General features: G+C 42.3%; 2 protein-coding genes across 2 annotated transcripts in view; one reads left to right on the top strand and one right to left on the bottom strand.

Moving 5' to 3' along the window:
- Nucleotides 1-1,683: 1,683 nt before the first annotated feature.
- On the bottom strand, nt 1,684-6,397 carry ATP5PF (ATP synthase peripheral stalk subunit F6). The gene is given in 5 exon segments (XM_040054958.2): nt 1,684-2,693; nt 4,336-4,460; nt 5,778-5,830; nt 5,833-5,962; nt 6,287-6,397. Coding segments are annotated over 4 exon segments (324 nt in total). The 5' UTR covers nt 5,950-5,962; nt 6,287-6,397; the 3' UTR covers nt 1,684-2,664.
- A 66-nt stretch (nt 6,398-6,463) lies between these two features.
- GABPA (GA binding protein transcription factor subunit alpha) overlaps nt 6,464-22,367 on the top strand; it is a 47,612-nt gene continuing 31,708 nt past the window's right edge. Inside the window, exons 1-2 of the mRNA XM_040054955.2 lie at nt 6,464-6,823; nt 21,468-21,568. Coding sequence (XP_039910889.1) covers nt 21,492-21,568 — 77 coding nt within the window. The 5' untranslated portion in view covers nt 6,464-6,823; nt 21,468-21,491. The remainder of the gene's footprint in view (nt 6,824-21,467; nt 21,569-22,367) is intronic.

The raw sequence follows: 22,367 nt of genomic DNA, 5'->3' as shown, positions 1-22,367 counted from the left end.
TGTCCTTTCCCCTACCTACCTACTGCCCCCGCCCGCTTCCTGCCGCACGGCTACAGCCGGCTCCGCCCCAGGCCCGCACGGCGGAAGAGGTGAAGCGGGGCTGGTCGGAGATAGTGCCAGGCTCTGCGGTGCCCTGCAGCCGCCGCGGCAGAGGCGTGGTGAAACTGCGCAGTCCCGACAGAAGGCCGGACCCTGCCATGTGCTGCTGAGAGCTCTCACTGCCACTTTCACCGTTCCTCGCTTCACAGTCATCGTCACCTACAATAATAACACCCACACAACACCGGTACCAAAGCCAAGACCAAAAAGTAAGAACCATGCCTTTCGTAAACAAGAGATAAAATAACTGCACCCCTTCGGGTAGGAAGAGCAAAAGCCAAAGGAGATTGAACTATTAACTCATTAAGTGAAAATGTATTCATTTAATTCAGTATCATCAATTCTGTTACTTGATTCTCTGTAATTAAGTCTCAAATGCTTTTCTACTACTTGTTAATTTAGCTTAATAATGTTAATTTTAATTTTGCAAACCAGTAAGTCATATTCCCAAGAATCCCCTTATTACAAGTTATTCATCGCACCTTTTAACCAATTTATAAAGGGAGGAGTAGTGGAGCCCTGTTTTGAGGAGGCTGACATCTGATCACCCCCCCTTTGACTCAAACCTAAGAGTCCTCCCCTGGAATACCTGACAAAATGCATGAGCCTGCCCCTGCTGCCCTCTTTGTCTTCACCCCTCTTTACTCTCAACCCCTCCCCAGCCCGGGGTAGGGGGGAATAAATGGATTCTCGTGCTTATAACAAAGACTTGTCTGGTCTGTTTCCCTGCTGGTGGTTGTAACCTCCCTGGACACTTTTCTGCCATGAAAAACTGTTTATGACAGTCATAATTCATGACTGTCGTAAGCCAAAAGTCATGGACTAAATTAATTCAGTAGACTTCTTGGGGATTGCCTATAGATTAAGGAAATGGTATGTGTGTGCATCTATAAAAAGATGGGAAAGGTGATGGTGTATTGCGAAGTGTACACAAATGGTATGGAATAAGCGGCAGATACTTTTCTGGTTTCAGCTGGAAAATAATTTTCTTCCTAGTAGCTGGTACAGAGCTGGGTTTTTTTATAAGTATGAGAATAACGTCAGTAACACTCTATTTAAATTGTTGCTCAGCAGTACTTACCCTGAGTCAGAATTTCAGTGTCTGATGCTCTGCCAGTGAGAAGGTACTCAAGCCATGAGAGAATAAGGCCAGGACCCTTACCTGAACTAGCCAAAGGGATATAGAACATTACGCCCAGTATATAAACTGGGGGAAGTTGGCTAGGAGGGGCCATTTTCTACTGGGGAACAGGCTGTGCATCACTTGTACTTCTCAGGCTTTCTCTCTCTCTCTCTTTTCCCCTTATTTTTACTTTGGTTCAATTATTTAACTATTTTATCTCAGTCCGTGAGTTTTGTTTCCAATTCCCTTCCCTACAGTAGGGGGAGTGGGAAGGGAGTGAGCCAGAGGCTTAGTTGACAGCCAGAGTTAAACCATAACACCAAGAGATCTTTTGACCTCTGCACTATATATAGTTCCCATGTCTTACATGCTGAAAATAGAAACTGCCAATATTTAGTCAACCTAGTTGTGATGGTATTTAAAAAAACTAACCTCCCAAAAAACTTAAAAGAGAAAACAGCTTGTATATTCAATTTAATTGTGTGTGTGAAAGCTTCTCAATTTTGTTCATATGTACATGGAGCAATACAAGATTCACTCTTGCGGCTTGGAACAATCTATTCAAGTAACTTTCATACATGACCTCACTGCTTGTGTCTCAACCACTGTCAAGGGTTCAATTTCTCCTGTAATTCTGATTTACTAGGACTTAGAGATGATTTTGGCAAATCTGATAAAATTTCATAGTGTGTAGCTGTACAGAAATAAACTCACCATGCTGACAAAATAAATCTTCCTGTAATTAAAGCTCAAGCAGCGTTTTAGTGATTTATGTGGAAGTCTCTCTGGCTCTGTAGACTGCATATGTAGTTTCACTCTGAAGAAAAATCATGTCAGTACAATTCAATTTCTAGTAGACTCTTAACTGTTGAAGGGTTTATGTAGCTTCTCAGATAATACTTATTATGAACAAATAGCTCCTCAGAAGCGGAAGTGTTTTTGTCAATAGTTCAGTTGCAGAAATTCACACCTTAAAACCTCTTTAGCAGATTTCAGTTTCTTCTGGAAGATTAACTTCATTACCTTTGTGTTCATTGATGCAGTGTAGAAATAGGGCATTTGTGCCTATGCTTTTGGCTGTGCAGTTCCATCACTACTGTAGGGCTTTGCTACAGACTTAAGGTTCATGGAGGTTTTTTTTTTCTGCAGAAGCTTTTTGGCTAAACTCAACGGAACCAGCAGTTCCTTTATGGTGTATCATTAGGAGTGTTACAATATCTAAGCGTTAAAACATAGCACACAAAGGAATTTTGTAGTTAACATTGAGTAGCACTACTCAATGCCTCTGTCATGTAAGAGTTTATGATCACAGCTAGCTATGCTCACCATGCAGTTAAGAGCTGCTTCACACCACTGAAACCAAACAAGCACTACATTTATTAAATCACATGTTCAGCAACTCCATGGCTGTACACTGCTGTTCCGTATACAAGCTGCAGAGATCACTTCGGAGTCTCCTCAAACTTGGGCTCTACAGGAGGAATGGGAGAGAAAATTCCTATTAGTCTCTTTTTATTCCATCTTCAAACACTACAATTGGTTTATAATTCAAAGAAAACTAACCATTACATTGGCAAGCTAAAGCAGTACACTGCAGTCTACACCCCCATTTTCTGATTAAATGTGGATAGTAGTATACAGTAACTAGGCTGCAGACAGGTCTTTTTCACCTTGCAGGAGTTATGTATAAAGGCTAAGCTTCAGTAATATTCTGCCAGAACAGCTCTTAGCAACAGCTGGGATAGGGGAGAAGACAGCAGAGAAACTGAAGAAATCAACCAGAGTGTTACTGGACAAATATTTCCAACATATCTCTGATACAAAAACAAGTAATCAAGCTCTTCTCTCTCTTTCATTAGTGTATTATCAGTGTATATTAACAGAGAGGAGCCCACAATTTCAACTCGACTCAGCAAGATACTCCGCACATGCAAACACTGACCAAGGAGTTCTTGATGTCAAACGTTAGGGCTTTGGACACCTGGGCTACTAATGCCTGCTGTTTTTAATACAAAGTCTGAGAGGCAAGACTCAGCTTATAGCAAGCATCCCTAAGGTAAAAAAATTCAAGTTGCTACATATATAATTAGTCATATAATTACAATTTGAAACCTAATCCAAATTAGATCAAGGATAGGCAACAGTGGAAAAGAACATAGTCATGTTGTGTCTGTGCTTTGCTCTGTTCCTACGGTCACACAAATTCTTTTTCCTTACAAAAACAAGTAAAATTTTAATACGCATAGCTTCACACATGACACAGAAATAAAACTGAATATAGAGAAACTACATCCCTAAAATTGTTGAAAAATAAGAAAAACCATAGATCCTACTTTACAGGTATTCTAGTTTATCTGCACCAGTAACAACCTGACACCAACTTTACCCAATTGAAATACTGCTAAAACCCAATGCATTTTCAGGTGTGCTCCTAATCTAAATTAGAATGCCTAGACAGTCTGATCAGAACTACAAGTTGCTGACTATGCTGGCTTGGCCTTAGCTGGCTGCCAGATACCAATCAAGCCTCATGTTGTCTGCCCTTTCCCTTCCATGCTAAAACAAACTTAGAGCAGTCAAACAGAAGTCATATCCAAACAGCTGAAAATAAAGGTTTAATATAATTTAGCCACAAAATATTCATAAGTAAGAAGGTTAAGTCCTATGTTCATTTTCTGAAATCAGTGGCATTCCCAAAGAGCTTACAAAATCAAAAAAGTCACAGTTTAGATGATGTTAAGACTAACTGATATGCACATTATTGTCAGCTATCTCTTTGGCAAGATGAAAAAAATACAGACCATATGCTATTACTATCTGAGCTCTTGTTTTAGGGTGTCTGAAGGACAATTAAGATAGCCTGGTAAGACTGCAATTTTTGTTAATCATTAGTATAAGGAAGACCACATCTCTGCTAGAAGAGGCAAATAATCAAAATAGGAGTCACATGGAAACAGATGTGAACTGTGCAAAAGCATAAGATTCCCAGAGGGCATTCTACACAAAATTAATGGTAGAAATGTACAAACTAAAGGGGAATTAAAAAAACCCCAAAACCTGAGAGTGAACATGTCTCTATTTTCAATTAGAATTCAGTAAGATTGCTAACTCACCCTCAAATTTAAATTCTGGAAACTTGGTGAGATCTCCCTCACCATACGCCCGTTGGAGTCTTGCAAGGGATTCATTCATATCTTTTTGAAAGTCGGGTCCTGCATCAACAGGCCCTCCAGCTTGCCTAATAAACATTAAAAGTTGTGATTAACAACTCTGTTCTAACATTTCAAATGGAAAATTCTACATTTTCAAGCCCATTTATGAATTAAAACCTTTTCAATTACCAACCAAAGGAAGTAATTTAAAGTATTTCCAAAACTCAAGATGTGACACCTTAGGGCCTCTTTACCTTACACATAAACAAGATTTTCAGGGTAAAGTAAAGGTTTTCTGTTATCAGTGATGAAAATCCAACTATTAGGGATGAAAAACTCTTTTTGAGACAAAAGGTAGTCTTATGAGACAAAAACACTGATGAGTATGGAGGCTCTCAGGGCTTTTGTTTGTTTGTTCCAGGTGTGAATTCCTAACAACATTTTTGATTCTATCTCTGAATTAGTTGTCTCACTTAGTAAAGCTTAATTGTTCTTACCAACAGAACACATTTTGAATGCTGAAGAAGCAAAAAAACCACACCACAACAGAAGCTTCTTGAGATTCAAACATCAGATAACTAAAATAGTAACTCCTTAGATTGCCAGCACCCTGTTGTACCAGCACAGGATCTGTGCGTAGAACTGGGAAAACCACCAAATATCTGCCTCTCTACACAGATGGGTTTGTAGGTAAGGATATGCACATCTTCCACCAGTAGAGCTAAGAAGAGTCTTGATTCCTTCCCAGAAATATTTCCCAAGAATAAATTATACAGAATTACTATAATTTTAGTTTCCTGGTCAGTAGTTCATTCAAACATTACAAGAATCTAAGATTCCATTTGAAGGATCTGCTTATTAACTGAAGATAAGCAGTTCCTTCAAATGGAATCTCAGATTCTTGTAATGAACCATCCTGATAATTCCATTAATTCTCACTTGCTTTTGGATGCTATTTCCATTCAGCTTCTGGAAACAAGACTACAGAATAACTGTTTACCCCAGCCAAATAAAAAGAAATACAGGGTTTGTTTGGCTTTCCCCTCCCCTATTTATAGAGCATGTAGGTGGGTAAAAATTAACATACCAATACATTTGTGCAATGTGCAAGAGACCTTAACTGTGTGCCTTAACTGCTCAAGAAGCATGACATTAGATTTTTTTCTTTTTTAAGGGAAAAAATTTGATATTTTCTATTAGATAATGCAAGAACAAGCTTTCCGACTAGTGAAACCATCACTAAGTATTGCAGGAAAACACACTTTAAATATTTACAGACCAGTCTCCAAAACTATCTAATAGTCAAAAATCAAATACTTAATGTCTGATGGTTTTATGTCAAAATCAACAGATTTTCCCCTTTTGCCATCAACCCCCTCATTAAGACAGTTTCCTTTACTTACTTGCTCTTCGTGTTGTACTCTCTGATCTTGTCCAAGAAAGAGCTTCTGAACGGGGGTCGAGTTCTTTTGTCTTGTTGAATACAATTGCAGAGAGCCCAATGTTCCTGCGCACATGAATGGACACAGCAGAGTGGAAAAGAGAGGAAAGCCGCAAGATCTGTCGCAGGATCATGGTGGCACTGCTGCTTTAACCATTAACAAAACACCAAAGCAGGAATAAAAAATTAGTCACAACGATATAAATGTATAAAAAAGCAGGAAAAAATAGCTTGGAGCTGAAACCAGGAAAGTAATTAAAAGATATTTTCTTTATTAATTTATTATTAAGATAAATGTACAAAGAAGAATGAAAAATGTACTTCGGACTTTAAAGCAGAGAGGTATTCAAAGGTTATTTAAAACAGCATGGGGGGGAGGGGAAATTCCAGCACCCGAGCGCACCGTGGTCCCACGGGCACAGCTCCGCGGCCCGTTCGGTACGGAACCGATAAAGAACAACCCATACAAACCGTGAATTCCACTCTTCGCTTTTTTCTTAAGTAGAAGAAAAGATGACAATTTCAACGCAGCAAACCTCCCTAGAGTCACCTTGGCCGAAACACCGCCTCTGCTCGGCCCCGCCGCCCTCGCGATGCGCGCCGGGAACCACCACGCCACCTTCCCCCGCCGCCGCCCGCCCCCGCGCACACCCAGGGTTTCCCCGTCCTCGCATACCGTCCGGCCCCTCTTAGTGTCCGCCGGGACCTGGGGTAGCGCGGGAAGAGGCCTGGGACAGCTCAGCACCCACCGTGTCCGCACAGAACCACTTCCAAGTGACGGGAAGCGACTCGGAGCTTTCCGGGGCCGCTGTAGCCGTAGTTCCCTTGCGAGGGCCGCCGGGAGTCGTAGTTCGTGCTGGGGCGCGGCGTTGTCGCGTGCTTTCCCCGCGCTGGGCCTGCGCGCCGCCCTGATCCTGGCGCAGCTCGCTCTTGGACCAGCTCCCTGAGCCGGTCCTGGACCCGGAGCTGGGGAAGTTCCCGGACGCGGACGGGCAGCGGGACGTGTCGGTAAGTTGGGCGGGCGGGCGGACGGACGGACGGACGGTGGCGGCGGGGAGCGCGGCCTGGCCCGTGTTTTGTTTCCGTTTCTTCCCCTGGCGGCTCCCGCGATCCCATTTCCGTTTCGGGTTCAAACAACGATACGGAGGCGCCGCGGGAAGCGAGGCCCAGGGGAGGTGGCGCCTCGGCAGTCGCGGGGAAGGGCCCCCGGGATTAAGGATCGGGTGCCTCCGCGGCGGGGCTCGCGAGGCCTCCCCGGCGCGTGAAAATTTATCCCCACTTGTAAACACCTTGTTTTGGGTGAACACGTAACGGGATGTGGCGTCTTGTGGTTCTCCCCTTGCAGTGGTGAGAAGCCCCTTAAGTAATGTGTCCAGTGCTGGGCCTCTCTTTCCGCGAAGGACATAGAGGGGCTGGAGCAAGTCGAGAGAAAGGCAGCGGAGCTGGGAAGGGATCTAGAGCATAAGTCTGATGAGGAGGAGCTGGAGGGACACTTCCCGGGTAAAAAGAGGCCCGGGGAGGACCCTGTCTCTCTTTACAATTACAGCCAGGTGAGGGTCGGGCTCTGCACCTCCACAAACCAGTAAGAGTCTTAAGCTCTGCCAGGGGAGGTTTAGGTTGGACACTAAGAGGCATTTCTTGACTGAAAGGGTGATTAGACATTGGAGCAGGCAGTCCAGGGAGGTGGTGGAATAGCCATCCCTGGAGATGTTAAAGGAAAGGCTGGATGTGGCACTTAGTGCCATAGTCTAGTTGACATGGTGCTCAGTCATGATGATCTCGAAGATCTTTTCCTACCTAAATGATCCCATGATCTTGCATAGTTTGCTTCCTAATGTTCAGGCAGGTACATCCTGCACAGCCACAGTTCCCATTTTGGCTTTATTTTCTCACTTTGGGCTGTTGATAGGGAAGTTAAACACATTAAATCTGGTGCTGTTCGGTGCTCCACCATCTCCGTCATAAAACTGAACTGGCTCATGAGTTGTAAAGGCTGATCTGTAAAGGACAGGCTATCTGCTTTGTTACCTGCTTTGTGTTGGTATTTATAATTCGGATAATATGGATGGATAAGAACCATGTGCTCCACACACCGGAGATTCTCTGGGGCATAGATAACTCCAGTGTCTGGGCTTCAGTATCACCTGATTGTGTGTATGAGCTCCAGAACTGGACCCCATTTCACAATTGCCTGGTAGGATAGCAAACATAATTCTACTCAGAGAGTTTGTGCCTATTTCACAGTGGGCTTACTCCTTGCTTAATTCCTTGTGTTCTAGGGAAAAGATTGATCTTAAACAGAACAAAGGGACTACTCTTCTTACTGTAAAAGATACTGGAGTAGCTCTGGGCTATCATACAAGGGAAGAAGGCTCTGTTGACAGGTGTTTTTTTCTTGTATGTTAGTGGAGGTCAGGTTTCTTCTTGGCTAATAGGTAAGTTTTAGGGCTTATGTTGAAGGAAAAAGTAAAAACAAGCAGAAAGCAGTAGACTGAACCTTCCAGGAATCAACCACAGTTTTTATGCTCCTTTTAACAAATGCTGCTGTTGCAGTGTTCCTGCCAAATGAGCCCTCCGGGCAAGCCAGGCTCTTTGAGTCTTCTCTCAGTAGCCTTCTGGGAAGGGTCAGGCAGCTCAGTCCCATCTGAACCCATTTTCACTTTCAAACTCTGCATCATCCTTTAGGAACATACTGCTAAACTTCATGTGAAATGTATATATTGTAAGAAGTCTCTTTATGCTAGTATAGGGAAGACTGAATAATTTTCCCCTTTAGGCTTCTATGAACTTTAATGAATCTATATGTTTATATTATGTTGTTATTCTTTGTACCCATCTCCCTTCTTTCTATCTATGCTCAGTAGAACCATCTTTCTTCCTCTTTGTGTACTTGCTCTTTGTGCACTTGCTCTTTGTGTTTTTCCTGCCCCTCGAGGGATCCAAAAATATAACAAAGCCTGAGAGATTCAACCATGAACTGCCTTTGAGGAGGGAGGGAACAGTTACTAGTCCAGCTGCCAGTTTGGAGTCCAATCCATAGAGACTTCTAAATGCCTTACCTAATTGAGTGCTGTTACTATGGGCAGTAATATTTTATCACTCTGCATCGCTCTGCATTTAGCTATGTTGAATATTTCTGCCAGAAATCAATCAAGATGGTAAGTTCTTTCTGTAAATTTGCGCTGTGTTTTCAGTAAATAACGTATGGATGTATCAAAGAACAGAAATCCCAGCCTAACCCCTTTGTGATCTTACTGGTAAGCTCATTTCATCACAAAAAAAAAAAAAAAAAGATAATTTACCTTTGTTTTGTGTTTTTAATCTGATTGCTAATACAGAAAAGACAGTCACCCCTTTTTTATCATACCAGTTTGTCGCTGTTGACAGAGACAGGGACATGACTAACATCCTGAACCTCATGTAGCAATGTCCACTACTGTTTGGCAGCTCCTTTTACAGAGCTTCCAAATTTCCCATGCTTACAGACATGATTGGTCAAGGGTCTTAACTCTGCCTAGCTCACTGGCCAATGATATGGGTGTATCTGTGCTTCAAAGGAGTTGGCTGAGGTGTCATGTCTAGGGAGTTGTTTACTTGAGCTAGGCTGGTCGAGCTGGTGTCTGTTAAGCCAAATCATCTGTGCAGATATATTCCAGCTGTATTTGTCATGGTACCCCCCTTCTCAGTTTAATAAAAATGCGAAGTGTTCTCTCTTATCTTACCTGCAAGGCCCCTTTCCGGATAAGATGACCGGGCAGCTCGATGGCACCTATAATTTTACTTGACAAGCCTCTCATAGCCAGTAATGCATCCCATATGTCATTGAAAATGTTACGTCCATTCCCAGGAGCTGTCAGGCAGGATTACCACGGATTACAAACTCTCAAATTGGCATACTGCAGGTTTATTACTTTGAAGTTACAAATTTACAACGTAACTCTATGAACAGGAAACATTTCAACTTTAGAACTGTGGGAAAATCAAAAACAGGAAAAGCAACTTGTCCAGTTTAGTTTTTTCCCTTAAATAAACTTGTTGTCTAGGAAGAGTCCCAGATGACTATGTACGTTTTGCACAAGTTGTTTAACTCACTGCTCCACAATGTCTGCTGCAGCTTCATCAGGAAGATACTATCTCTGGTCCTGAGCAGGACACAGAGCAGAGCAAACACGCCTGACGGGTATCCATAATGTTCCAGTGTCGGTGAAAACAGGCACACCCATGTCCTCATGTAATGAGGTCCCATGAACCTTCCCACTTTTTTGTGAAAATGTCTTTTACCATTACTTTAGTTTTAGGTGGCTGGACATCTCTGGATGACTGCAGTGGTAGGAAGTGATTTAAGATTGCTGGGGTTTGGGATTGTTCTGGTACTGTTAAGTGATTCAAGGTGTAAACAGCTTTCACTACTTTGCTCTGTGGGGTTTCACTACACACTCCCCTGATGAATTTGTGTGTGAGGCCAGCATGTTACTAGCCCCGTGAAGGGTCATCACACTCAGAGGGCTGCCAGCAACCTCCCAGAAATGGCTTAAGAATAATTAGCGAGAAGGCATGATCAGAGGTGTTTTGAAAAACCAAAAATATTATAAATAAAGCAAAAATAACAAACTATAGAATAAAAAAGAATAAAAGCCGTGCACAGTGTGGGGAGGTTCCTTGTACCTGCTAAGACACGCCAAAAATGCCCCGAGAATCTCTGTGCTCTCTCTTAAGTATACAACGATCTAGGAGGGTTTTTAGGCAAGCTGCCCAATAGAAAATAGCTACGTTCCTTGAGGACCAGCTCAAGGGTCCAACAGGTGCTTTTGTCTTGGCACTGGACCAAAGAGCATAGACGTTTCTGGTTCATCTTCCTTATGAGTTCAGGGGTGAGGTTTAAATTCTTTTCCTAATATGGGAACATCTGCTCAGGTGTGGGGGTGCACTGCAACATCTCATCCTTTTTAATTTTAGTACAAAAAAGAGGAAAAAAAAAGAAGTTACCTTGAAAAAATTCTCACCCTTTGTGCTAATAACTTATTATTGCTTTATAATTAGGTTCTGTAACTCAACTGTAGTTTTTTTATGGATTAAATTATTTTGAATTTGTTACCCTTTCTTCTTTTCCAGCCAATTATTTCAATTATTAATTTTTTAAGATTGAAATTCAGTCTCTCATTGCTTTGGAACTATAATTTCCTTTTAAGTCTGGCAAGATGTTTTCAAGTGAACTATATTCTCTTCTTTATATAGAACTGTGACAAACAGAACCTTTAAACATTTTTAACATAAAATTTGAAAACAAGATAATAACATTTAACATTATAGCAATAACTTATAAAAACTTTCTCAGTGCAAAGAATACTCTGCTGAGTAATCTTTAACCAGTGCAAACTTTATAAAATCTCAGTCTCTGCTTTGAAAATGTTCTAGTGTTCATACTGCTGGGTTGCGTCAAGATGTACAGTCCTTTTGAAGCTATGGTCTGTGGTCACTCAATGTCCTTTGTGTGGTCTTCTTCAGGTGTGTTCTACTGCTCTTCCATCTGCTGCAGTTGTGCCTTGATATTTTTTGCAGGAATCCATTTAGGGCTTACACCTGTGGAAACACACACATAACCTCTCCCCCATGTTATAAGAGGATAGGGCCCCAAAGCTTGTCCTGTTTCAGGATCTTCTATGAACACTGGCTGCCATTTCTTGAGTTTTGCTTGAGCGGTGTTACTAAAGTGTCTGAAAATTAGGGGTATCTATTCCATAAAAGAATTATTTAAGATGTTTAAGACATATATAGCTTTATTTAACCTTTCTACTGTAGACAGCACTTCTAGTCCTCCCTTTTTGTCTTTCCAGGAGTGTTTTCAGTTATCTGTGTGCTCTTTCTATAATAGATTGGCCTGTGGATGAATGAGGTATTCCTGCACTGTGTTTGATCCCCCGCATGTTGAAAACTGCTGTAATTTGTGAGAAATGTAAGCTGGTCCATTGTCTGTTTTGATTTCCTGAGAAACGTCTAGGGATGAGAAGGCTTGTAGGATGCGGGCCTGTTTAATTGCATCTTTTGTCCTTTCTCTATTGTGTGCTGAAGCTCCTGAAAACATGTTTATAGAGAGATGTATGTGTTTGAATTCTCCAGATTATTGATACTATGTTACATATGTTTGCCATATCTGTATACTATTTAAACCTCGGGGGCTTACCCCTGTTGATATTGCTGGGATGGCTAGTTTTTGGCAGTCTGGATGTCTGTCATGTTCAAATTGGACTATTGCTTTAGCTTGATTTTGAGAGATGTTAAACATTTTTACCAGGGCTGATATGTTCTGGTGAAAGAACGCATGGGTTATTCAAGCCTGTTCAATAACATTTGGCAGTGTGTTCTGTATTGTCATTGCCAGAAGGTCTGTCATTGCATTGCCTCCTGCTATGAAATCTGGGAGGACAGTGTGTGATCCAATGTGTGTGATAAAATAAGGTTGCTGTCAAGAAGAAAGATTAATATTTTAAGTAAACTGTACAACTGGTCATTGAAACTTCTTTGAGCAGAGATCTCTCGGCTTTCTCCCTCACTTGTAACATAAAACAAACCTGAAAGGAAACATGAACTTAGAAAACACGCACAACAGCTTGTAGCTCCACAATCTGGGTAGAGCCTTCTACTTTCTTGATGCCTGATTCCCATTCTTTGGTGTCTGGATTCAGCCAGGCAATTTCAGCTTTCTGAGACTTCTCTGAGCTGTCTGTAAAAAAGGTGATTGCCTCTAGGGGTGTATGACTCCTTAGAGGTTTCTGAATTAATTTCAAACGTGAAGTTAATAAATTATTGTCATGGGTTAGCACAGTTTGGTTTTTTAGTTAGGGGGGAATGTGGAGTGTTGCCCTGTCAGGACCTTAGAATTGTTTTAGGAAGGACAAGGACCTATCAGAGACTAGTTTGGGATATTGGCATCTGCTTTGACCACTGGGAATGTTGAATGTGACTTTGGGAAGTACCCATATAAATCCTGCTTTTGTTCAAGTCAGCCTTTTTTCCTTCTGACAGGCTGAACAGGTAACATCGAGTGGGGCCTGCTGCTCCCCCTGCCCCTCCTCACTTTGGTGGGGGAGCTGGTCCAAGGCCTAGTCAGGCTCCATCAGCTCCCAGCAGGGGAGGAAAGGTTGCAGCTTAATGTCAACTACTTCGAAAACATCCCTGGAGCCCCAGAGCCCCAGAGCAGGGAGGGATCTCAGCTGGGCTCCTGATAACTGCTATGGGCCCAGTTGGGCTGGGGCTGCCCTGATTGTCACTGGGGGGTGGGCAGAGTCCTCCCTCCACCCTCTTTCGGTGATTCCCAGGTGGAGAGGAAAAGAGTGGAGAGGAGAAGCCCAGCCGATCTGAGATGCAGCAGGGGAGAGACTGCTGCCGAGGACAAGATCACATGGCCACTGCAGACCCGGGCAGATTTAACTCTTTCTTGGTAATATGAAGTTTCCAAGGCCTAACTCTTCCCTGAGAGAAAGAAGAAGGAGACAGAGTGGACGTAGAAAAGATACGTCATGAAGTCAGTGGAGCAAGAGTGAAAGAACTGATAAAGATTATTGGAAGGAGGGATTGAGGATGTGGACATTTTTAACTGGACTTCTCTGGTGTAAACTATGGAGAAATGGACTGTTTCTTGTAATATCTTAATGTTGTTTGAGAGAATACTAGTTCTAGTCAAAGATTGGGGATTGATATAATTAAGATTTAAGTGAGAATCTTAAAGCCCCTTGCTCCTGGGGTAAAAGGAGGTCTCAGCCTTTGAGATAAGGATGATTTTAGAGAGAGAGTGATTTGAGATGTTCGGCTCCTGGGGTAAAAGGAGGTCTCTATTTCTTTTGAGATAGAGATGATTTTAGAGATAGAAGAAGGGAATCCTTGTTTTGTACTAGAAGAAGCATTCTTAAACAGTACCCTAGATACACTAAGAAGCCTGTGAGTAGCTAAGGGAAAGGCTGCTAATAGGTGAAACTGCAAAAACTCCAGGCAGTTGCAGATTTGTGACATTGGGAGCCACAAGACTGTTGTTGTCTTGTGGTGAATGACTCCATAAGACTCTAGAGAGACTCCTCTCCCAAAGTGATGAAAGATTATGTTTACATGGTGAAACCTGAAAATCGCAGGTTGTGTCTCTGTGTTGTTTCTAAGAAAGTTAACAGTTTGTCAGGGGAGGGACGAGTGTTTTGAAGGTTCTTTTTTTTTTCTTTTTTTTTTTCCCCAACTTTTCCATTCTTTTAGTGTGTGTTAATAAAACTATTTGTTTATTTTTAAGCTTAAGCCTGTTTTACTTCTCCTGATCCTCTCCCACAAAAAGAGAGTAAACATTAAGACCACTACACTAAATTTAGCAAACAGAATTTGGCAAACGTGAAACCACTACATTTAATTAGTGTTTCTACTGGGTTTTAACTAAAATCATTACACTTACGTTTAGCATAACAAACTGAGATTTTTCCTGCAAAATCTCCAAGGGCAATTTGCAAAACTTCTGAATTTTGAATTAACCATTCTAAATATATAGATTTGACTGGCAAAAATATTTCTGCAAAATCTTTGCCTGAAAGAGAAAAGATTCAAGATCTGGCTTTCATTATGAGCTGAGACATAATTTCAGGGTAGGTTGTTATAGTTTTACCCATTTGTCGAGACAGAAAGACCCATTCTAGTATTACCAGACGGTCCTTCTTCTTCAGATCCCATTGGAAAATCAACCTGTGAAGTTGGGGACTTTCTCCAAAAATTGCAAACAAAAAGGATAGGTTAGGATTATAATTGTGTGCCTGATGCAATTGGATGGCTTGTAGGACTTCTTCCAAGGCATTTTGAGCTTTGGGGAGTTCTCACAGTGAATTTAATACGGTGACTCCTTTTAGTAAGTCAAATAAAGGGTTTAAGTCCTAATTTGTAATTCCTAGCAGAGGACTGATCCAATTGATAGTTCCTACAAGTTTCTGCATTTCATTAAGTGTTTTTGGATTGTCTCTCAGTTGAAGCATTTGTGGTGTTATGCTCCGTTCTGTAATCCTGTAACCTGAGTACTTCCAAGGAAGAAGCTGCTGTATTTTTTCCTTGGCTACAGTGAATCCTGATTCCTGCACTGCTCAGATGATCTGGTCTGATGTTTTCCTGTATGGATGCTTCATTTTCAGCTGCTACTAAGAGATCATCCATATAGTGCAATATGAGGAAAATTGGATGTTGTGCACAAACTGGAGAAAGTATTTCTGCAACATACCATTGGCAGATAGTGGGTTACACATGCCTTTCAGCAAAACTTTCCAATGGTATCTCCTTAATGGAGCTTGCTAGTTAATAGATGGAGTAGAAAAGGCAAGCGGCTGTGCGTCATTGGGATGCAGACTAATATTAAAGAAAAAACAGTCTTTTAAATCAATAACAGTTAATGTCCAGTCTTTAGAAATCATAACTGGTGAAGGTAAACCTGTTTGCAATGAGCCCATCTCTACAATAACTTTGTTAATTTTTCTGAAATCATGTAACAACCTCCATTTTCCACTGTTTGGCTTTCTGATTAAAAAAAAAAAAACTGGAATATTCCAAGGGCTGAAAGTTGGAGCTAGATGTCCTTGGTCTAATTGTTCTTGTACTAGTTGTTCCAGAGCGTCAAGTTTTTCTGCTGGTAGGGGCCAGTGATTTTCCCAAACAGGTGTGTTAGAGGTCCATATATGTTTTAAGGTGTCACACTCATCTATTAAAATTTTGTTTCTATTTTCAGACCCCAATGTGATAGAATGTCCCTTCCCCAAAGGACTATATCTATAAATGTCTTGTTGGTAGCAATGCCACCCTCGGGTCCCTCAAAAGTGACAGGGTGTAAGCTGCGAAAACTGTCACAGTGACTCCTCATGCTAGTTGATTCAGCATAGGTAGGATGGTCCAATCTTGCAGCCATTGATTTTTCAATATCAGAGTGACATTGGCACTGGTATTGATCAGGCCTGCAAGAGTGATGGTCTTCCCGAGTTGCTTTAGGACACAGGTGAGATGTGGCCACCCACAGGTGATCTTTCTTGTTCCAGTAATGAATGATGTGTCGCTGCATGACTTTAGTAGGAGAAGAGCTTGTGCTATGATTAGTCCTTTAGGGAAGAAACACAGGGGGTCAGGACAGATAGCTAAAACAGTGATTGCTTGTGAGGATGTTACAGACAGTACAGTTGGTAAAACAAAATCCTTAGGCATGAACTTTGCTCACTCCCATTATTAAAAATTCATGAGGTTTTAGTTCAGGACCTAGCTGTTCTGTGGATATTGCAGGATGGATACAATCTGTCATCATTACTAGTTGGGCTGTGCACAGCTCCAAACGGGTACCTGGGGGCATTGTGGCTTGTAACTTGGATGGATATGATGTGTTGCAGCTGTGAACCTCATGGTTGGTTGTGATTCCTGGCACACTGGACAGGGATTCTTGTGTCATAGCATGCCACTGCTTTGCGCTCGGCTGTTCGTTTCCCCGGAGATGACATCTACAGTCTTGTATTGAACGAGAGCAGTATCTTTGTAACACAGGTGTTTAAAGAAGATCTATAACTGGAAAATATTAGTTCTTTTGGTGTTGACTCAGCAAAAAGGCTGGATTGTGAATGGGTAATATGGTTGGAATAGAAATATCTTTATTTCTCACCAAGAAAATCTCTTTTAGCACTCTAAGGTAATGAAGTCTAGGTGAATACCTCTGGGATGCTGCTCACTTGCCCCTATGACTGGTGGCGTGAAGCTTCTAGCACAGAAAAGGGCTGCAGTGGCCCCTTAAAGATAAAGAGTTTCAGAGCAGAGAAATTATGATCTAAACCCATTAAAAATAACAGTATGATTAAAGCTGAATTTTTTTCTTTTAACAAAGAAACCCACAATATGGGGCAATGGCATTGCTTTTAAGCTTTAGAGCTTTATATTGTTGCACAATTTTTAAGTGACTGAGAACAAAACTCATTTTAGATTTTCAAATCCCATAACTGAAATAGTAAGATTTAGAGGAAAAGAGATACCTTAATATTTTCTCTTCTTTGGAAGGTACTCTGAAAAAACACATCAGTTAATTTCTGCTTGAAGAGATAGCATACAATTAGAATTATTACAGGAGCACCGCCTATGCTGCTGCTTTTCACTTGCTGGGCTCCCCGCAGGGACTTTGCCCATGCCCTGAATAAACTTGCAGTTGCCGAAGGCGTAGAAAGGCTCGGATGGAAAGCCGTGGTGACACAAACACAATTGTTTGTCTGGTCTGCTGATGCAGAGCGGCAGCTCAGATTCAGTTGCAAATTGCAAATGAAATACAGTGTTCTGCAGAGTGATGATGGCTCTGGCTTTCTCTGCTGGTATCTCCTGCGTCCCTTGCCGGTATATATTCCAGGGACAGCTCCAACTCTGGCAGGGGCAGTGCACTCAGGACAGCGGCTTTGCTTCGGGGTATCATGTCTCCAGGAACTCCTGGTGACGCGTTTCCCCACCTGTCCGCGGAGGCTGGGTCAGAGACACAGGCATACCCCTAGAGGGCTGAGTTGGAGGTGCTAGCAAGCCCCATGGAGGCGTGGTCTTGGAGCTGGCCCACTTGATCTCAGGAGGAGGCAGTCCTGGAACGCATGTGGTAGCAGGAGGTGCATAGGTCCTAGTGCGCACTGATCTGTTGGCTGCCCAGGTGCGGTTGGATCTGTGGCTCTGTACCATGGGAACCGTGCAGCCCGTACAGCTCACAGAGGGTATAGATGGCTCTTGCAAGCGCTGATCAAATCTTTGCACAGGCACAGTTGGAATAGCTGTAGGGAACCCTGTTTCTGCAAGAGCCGGACATCCCCATGGTGCAGTGACAGAGCTATTACAGTCGGGGGGTCACAGAGCATGGCTCAGCAGCAGATGGGACTTTGCAGTGGCCGGGAGCTCAGCAGTACCCGGGCACCTGGCAGGAGCTAGCAACCTGCACTGTGTCAGAGCAGCCAGTGGCAGGTGCGGCCTCATGGCAAGCAGGTGACTTATTAAAGAAATATGGGTATTGATCTAATATCGATACCCAGCTGTGACGGACAAAAACTCTCTAACAGTTTAACGTTAGAAAGTGTATATTTATTACGGCCGGGCAGCACGGCGGGGTGTTTCCCTAAATCGCATTGCGAAATTCACAGGTAATTACAAAGCCTTTTATTTACAAAAGTGTTGAATACCCAAAATACAATGCATATTCATACCCCTGTCACCTCCCATTCCTCGCTTCATATGCTAATTGGCAAAAAGGCTATTAAGCATGCGTACTTCGTTTCTTAAAATGAGTAGGGGGTCTATTTTGGGGAGGGGTCACCCAAAATGAGGAAGTAAGATGAGTCTTCCTCGTCTTGACCTTTCTACCTTTTCAATGCATTCATGACAAATGATTCCTTGGTAGAACTTACAGTTTCCTGTGTTCAATGGGTCCTTTAAGCACGAAATCTGCAGCTATCTTATGTCCTATTTACCACATTTTGTTTTTCATTACAAGCACAACTACATAAACATAAACCTGACAAGAAATGAGTTACAAGATCCGGGGTAGTTTATCTAAGATCCGGCTTCTGTTAACTGCGAACAAAGATTACCTATCTACTTCAGCTAATTCAGGAACTTATTATCTTAACTTTCCTAAAAATCCATAGTTCCTCAAAATTAACGTCTCACAGGCATCTCGTAGCAGCTGTGTACAATCTTACTGCAGCTTGGAGGGGTTGCAGAGGTTCCTGCCAACACGGCACAACACGGAGCAGTCGAACACGGGGTGGTCTCAGGGGTTTCTGCTGGTCTGGCAGGACACAGGGTGGCAGAGCATGGAGCAGCAAAGTGGGGTACGGCTGCAGCACTTTCTGCCACCGGTGCTTTCTCACCCAGGACTGTAGTACCGTCCTGGGTGACTGGCGGGTGCTCTGCTGGGATGGCATCCCTGCAGGGGGCGGCAGTGCAATCCCAGATGGCTTCAAAGCGAGCTGCGGCTTCTTCACCCATCCTTCTATCTCACTCGCCTGGCGCGGCGTCTGCGCCTCCCGCCGCCTCCACTGGCGCTGCGCTTTTGCCGCTTGCCTCGGCGGGGGGCACCCGCGGCTATCCCTCTGCCATCTTCACTTCCCGCTCCCTCTTCAAGTGTTCTATTAAGTCCATGCCGAGCCTCCAGAGTTTTATAACGCTGATGGCTGTCTCATCGCCTGTGGAGGCTGAGACAAATATATCTCAGCCAGCCCGCTCCCAAGTTTTTAAGTCTAGGGCGTCCCCTTCAGACACATTTAATTCGTGGGTCTCACACCACAATATAAGGGCTAGAAGAGCCCGTTCATCATGTTTTATCCCTCTCTTTTTAAGAAAGAAAGTCCATACCTTCAGAGTGAGATTTTCTGGTGTTGAGCCCCCCGCTTCCATGTTCCCAGTGATGTCTATTCCACGAAGGGGGATCTAGACCCACGTGGCTCACTCTGCTGTCTTCCGCAGCAATATTCCGCTGCTCTGCTGGGACTTTGCTGCAATTCCGCTGTCTGCAGCACTATCCCGCCACCTTTTGCAACCTCACCGGTTCGCAGCAATCGCTCTGCCCTGCGGCCCTACCCTGCTTCCTTTCGCAAGCTTGTGACAACCTCACTGGCTGTCTGCAGCAAATCTCACTGCTTTGCGGCGCTATCCCACCGCTTCTCCCAGCAATATTCTGCAGTTCCGCAGCACTATCTCACCACTTCCTGCAGCCTCACCGGCTATCCACAGCAATCCTGCTGCTCCCCTGTCTCCCCGCAATACCACAGTCGCTTGTTGCTATCAAGCCAGGAGGTCACCAGGTGTCGCCGTTGACGGAGACAGGGACATGACATTAACATCCTGAACATCATGTAGCAACAGCCACTCTTTATTGTTTAGCAGCTCCTTTTATAGAGCTTCCAAATTTCCCGTGCTTACAGACATGATTGGTCAAGGGTCTTAATTCCACCTAGCTCACTGGCCAATGATATGGCTGCATCTGTGCTTCAAAAGAGTTGGCTGAGGTGTCATGTGTAGGGAGTTGTTTACTTTGAGCTAGGCTGGTCGAGCTGGTATCTGTTAAGCCAAATCATCTGTGCAAATATATTCCAGCTGTATCTGTCATACCACTTTGGTTTTTTGGGAATTTCAGTAAGACATTGCTCAAATCTCAGTTTTGTAATATTTTTGAACAGTATGACAGATCACCTGTAACCATGCAGGGTGTCAATGCATTCAGATATTTAAGCCTGCCTGCATTCTTCAGAAGTTGTGTTTCAGTCTTTTACATTTATCATGGGAATAATAGGCAAGATTCAGTGATACAGAAATTGGACTCCTGAGGCCCTGTTCACTGGACACTACACTGGCACTGTGGAGATTTTCACAGATCCAGATCTGGGACAGGTTCTGGGTTTGCTTCTAGTGATGAGATACTGATAAGGTGATTTTTCACTTCATAGCCTTAGTAGCTTCTTACAGAATGAACCATATGCAGCACTTGATTTCTTAATAACTGATCTTAAAAAATAGTTTTTGAGGGAGATGATGAGTAGTTTGAATTTCTTTAGATAGTTTACATAGCAGCTGTAAAACATAGTTGGTTACTATTACTTCTGAGAAGTTTTAAAGATTAATACACATCTTTATTATCTTGTCTTCAGTAGATATTCTTGCTAATAGTTGGGTTTGGGATAGAGTAGTACCTGGGAAAGGTTGATTCCAGAACGGAAATCTTGGTGACCTCTTCTGTTTTGGATATTTAAATAGTAGTCATGTGTTGCTTTTTCTCCAGCTTTTTTTTTCCTTTCTTCCTCTGTACTTCTTTCTGCTTCTTTTGCTATGAGTTCATGATGTTATCTATTGTAAATTATTAATATAATTTGGCCTGGTTTTTATCATACTAATTTTATAGCTATGTTATATGTGCTGGTTAGTGAAAAACAGCAATACCAGACAAGCTGTGTATTTACAGATCAAATGCTGTAATTCTGTTGTTTCCCAGTTACTTTCCCAACAGACTCCAGTGTTCTACAGGGCATGAGAATCTGCAGCGTTAGTGAGAATGTCATCACAGAATAGCTTTTCCTTTCATTACTAGCATCATGCTTTAGTTTGGGACTTCACAAGATCTGTTCATTGTGCTCTTGTCATCATCAACTGTTCACCTGTGGGAGGCATGAGTGGAAAGATGGGGTAGTCAACACTTTGTTGTTGACTTTATTTACTTATGAAGAAATCACAGATCTTCTCCCTTACTGCCTCCTTCAGCATTTCATGTAATAAAATGCTGCTTAAATTTATAAGCATTTTTCACCCATGTTAGGAAGGTAGCTTGAATTTTCAGATGTGCTTTGATGTAGGTGGCCTGTAGCAACGACAACAACAAAAAATCCATTAATTTGGTTGCCTTCAAGAGACTCAGGCTTTGGGCTCTGTGCAAATGTCTCAATAGTTCCATGTTTGCTTCTAAAACATTTGTTTGAGGACAGGTATGGTAATATATTTTGTGAAATCTGTGTTAGCTTTTGGATTTATTTTTTTAAGATGAATTCTTGGCTTTAAAAGGCTGTTCTGGTATTGGATTTAAAAATGTGTGATGGGACACAAAACATTGTCCAGTCATCTTGGTCTGTGACTTACACAAAAAATTATTTTCTGTTTATAGCTCTGTTCTTAAGACATTGCAGCCATGACTAAGAGAGAGGCTGAGGAGCTGATAGAAATTGAAATTGATGGAACTGAGAAACAGGAATGCACTGAAGAAAGGTATGTATTGTCGCTTTTTGGAATCCTTAGGCAGCAATTAACAAATTAGTTTTTATGTTTCTTATCTAATAAAATGGTGGTTTTCCAGAAGTTGAAATGTATCCACTGTAAGAAGACAGTATAGAGCTCTGATGCTCCTCGGCCTTAGTTATCTAAATCCCAAACTGTTTGGTTATCTCTTGCTACGTTACTAATACGTTTAATTTTCCTATTTTCATGTCTGTAGTAGTATGTCTGTGTGTGTGCTGCAAACCTTTCTGCTTCAGTGAATCTTTGTGTAATTGAGAGAAACCTTTCTATATCTCCAGTCCTTTGCTTTACTGTTATACAGGATTTTTGCAGGATGATTTGTTTTTAACAGAGCAGAAATGATGCTCAGTATCAACTATACTGTTGTTAGGGCCATTGAAATCATACATACTGAAGTAGGATATCCACTGATTTAATTACCTCAGCCTGGATTTTTAGTTTCCAATGCTTCCCTTCTAATTTTCATTGCTGTGTTTGGGAGCTGAAAGCGTCAGTTAATGTGTAGGATAGATGCTCAGAACATCGGATAAGGTGTTACAATCCGGTCTAAGAACAGAAGAGCAACAAAAACTAATTCTCTGTGAATAAAATAGATCAAACCCAGAAAGGTATGAAATATACCCCAAAAGTTGATTAAAAACAAATGAGGTTAGATATTGATACCAAAAAAATTATATATTTTATTTAATATTGAAAGAGGTAAAGAAAGGTAGAGAAAAGAAAGAAAAAATGAGATAGAAAAAGAGGTGGGGGTGACATCAAATAGAGT

Source organism: Hirundo rustica, chromosome 2 (genome assembly GCF_015227805.2).
Source record: "Hirundo rustica isolate bHirRus1 chromosome 2, bHirRus1.pri.v3, whole genome shotgun sequence".
NCBI lineage: Eukaryota > Metazoa > Chordata > Aves > Passeriformes > Hirundinidae > Hirundo > Hirundo rustica.
The sequence above is the reverse complement of the archived record's forward strand: the minus strand, read 5'-3'. Positions and strand labels throughout refer to the sequence as shown.